The sequence below is a fragment of the Trichoplax adhaerens genome, genomic scaffold (assembly GCF_000150275.1).
Source record: "Trichoplax adhaerens TRIADscaffold_2407 genomic scaffold, whole genome shotgun sequence".
Taxonomy (NCBI): Eukaryota; Metazoa; Placozoa; class Uniplacotomia; order Trichoplacea; family Trichoplacidae; genus Trichoplax; species Trichoplax adhaerens.
The window spans coordinates 1-1573 of NW_002061804.1; the positions used below are offsets into that span (position 1 = coordinate 1).

The 1573-nt window shown below is 24.7% G+C and overlaps 1 protein-coding gene across 1 annotated transcript; it reads left to right on the forward strand.

The window, feature by feature from the left end:
* Positions 1-373: 373 nt before the first annotated feature.
* On the forward strand, positions 374-1391 carry TRIADDRAFT_62914 (uncharacterized protein; the record flags this gene model as incomplete). Its single annotated transcript, XM_002118896.1, has 3 exons — positions 374-465; positions 538-672; positions 775-1391. Coding segments are annotated over 3 exons (843 nt in total), but the record flags the coding sequence as incomplete, so codon positions are not given.
* Between the last annotated feature and the right edge of the window lie 182 nt (positions 1392-1573).

The following is a 1573-nucleotide window of genomic DNA, read 5'->3' on the forward strand; positions in this document are numbered from 1 at the left end:
TAATTGATTTTACTCAATCAGTCAAAGAAGGAACATATAAATGCGACAAAGATTGTTATAAAAAATTATTAAATATTATAAAAATTGGTATCAATAAAAAGTCTGTTGTAATAGATGATAGATATGTAAATTTACTAGAAGATATATATAAAAATGGAGATTTACTCAGTTATGAAAGTGTTTTGCATTATATAGAATTAGCTGGCAAAGGTAAGGCGCATTATCTTAAAATATTAACTAAGATTGTTGAGCATGAGAATGAATTTGACTATGAGTTTGTTGAATATATTTTTAAAGCTATCAATGAGATTGATAGGATAGGTATAGGTGATAAAGAAGATATAACTAAGAATATAATATTTATACTTAATAGATTATATCTTAAATATAAAGAAGAAATCAGTAACGATAAAGATGGAGATATAAATCATTTAAAAAGAAAGCTTGAAGATGTAAAATCTGAAGGTTCAGAAAGATTGACAAAGGTAGTGAATAAATTTTTAAATGATTTAAACGAAATTAAAAATAATGATGTAGTTTTAAATAAAGATATAAGCAAGAGTCAAGAACAAAAGCTTGATAAAATATTAGGTGAAATCAGTATAAAAAAGTTAGAAAATTCACAATTATTTTATAAACAATCAAAGTATTTAATAGAGAAGTTAAATTGGAGTAAGTTAAATTTACTCCAGATAGTACAGAAATTATCCATAGCAATATCGAAGCAAAAAATATTTTTTGAGGAATATTCTAAGATATTTAAATTTATCATAGAATATCAGCTATCTGATAAAATTGTTGACAGAGAAGGAAGTACTATTCCAGACATATTAAATGACTATAAAAGTGATCAATGGGTAGAGAAAATATGGGGCTTATATAAAGATAATAACAAGTATTTTATAAAAAGTGCTTCTCAAATTATACAAGAACTTTCAAATATTCAGTTAAACAAAGAATATGGTTATGCAAATTATCTAGACAATATATTAAAGGAAATTAAAAATTTTGAAGCAAAAATACATCCTAATATAGAAATAAGGTATGACAAAATTTCAAAAAGTGAATCAAAAGAAATTAATAAATGGTTTGTTAGCGTAAATAATGACTCAGAAATAATTTTAAGTGGTAAAAATTATCAAGGGCAACAATTCAAATATGAAATCAACGAAATTTTACCTGAAGATATAAAAGAAAATTTATTGAATGTATTATTAAGAAATCAGCCATATCATACTGATTATATCAAAGAAGTTGAAAAAGCTTATTACAAGATTTATTTTACAAATTTGATGTCACAAATTAAAGAAGTTAATGATTCAAATTTGCCAGAAATTATAGCGATTTTAAAATACGCAATACATGTCACAGTGCTAGAAGGCAAATATAAAGTAAGAGATGCGCAAATTATAAGTTTACTTAATTTATATAAAAGTGGAGGTAGTAGATTAGTACAAGTTTCAACAGGAGAGGGTAAATCAATAATAATAGCAATGTTTGCTGCACTAAATGTTATAAATGGAGAAAATGTAGATATAGCAACAAGTTCTAGTGCACTGCAACTAAGAGCCGG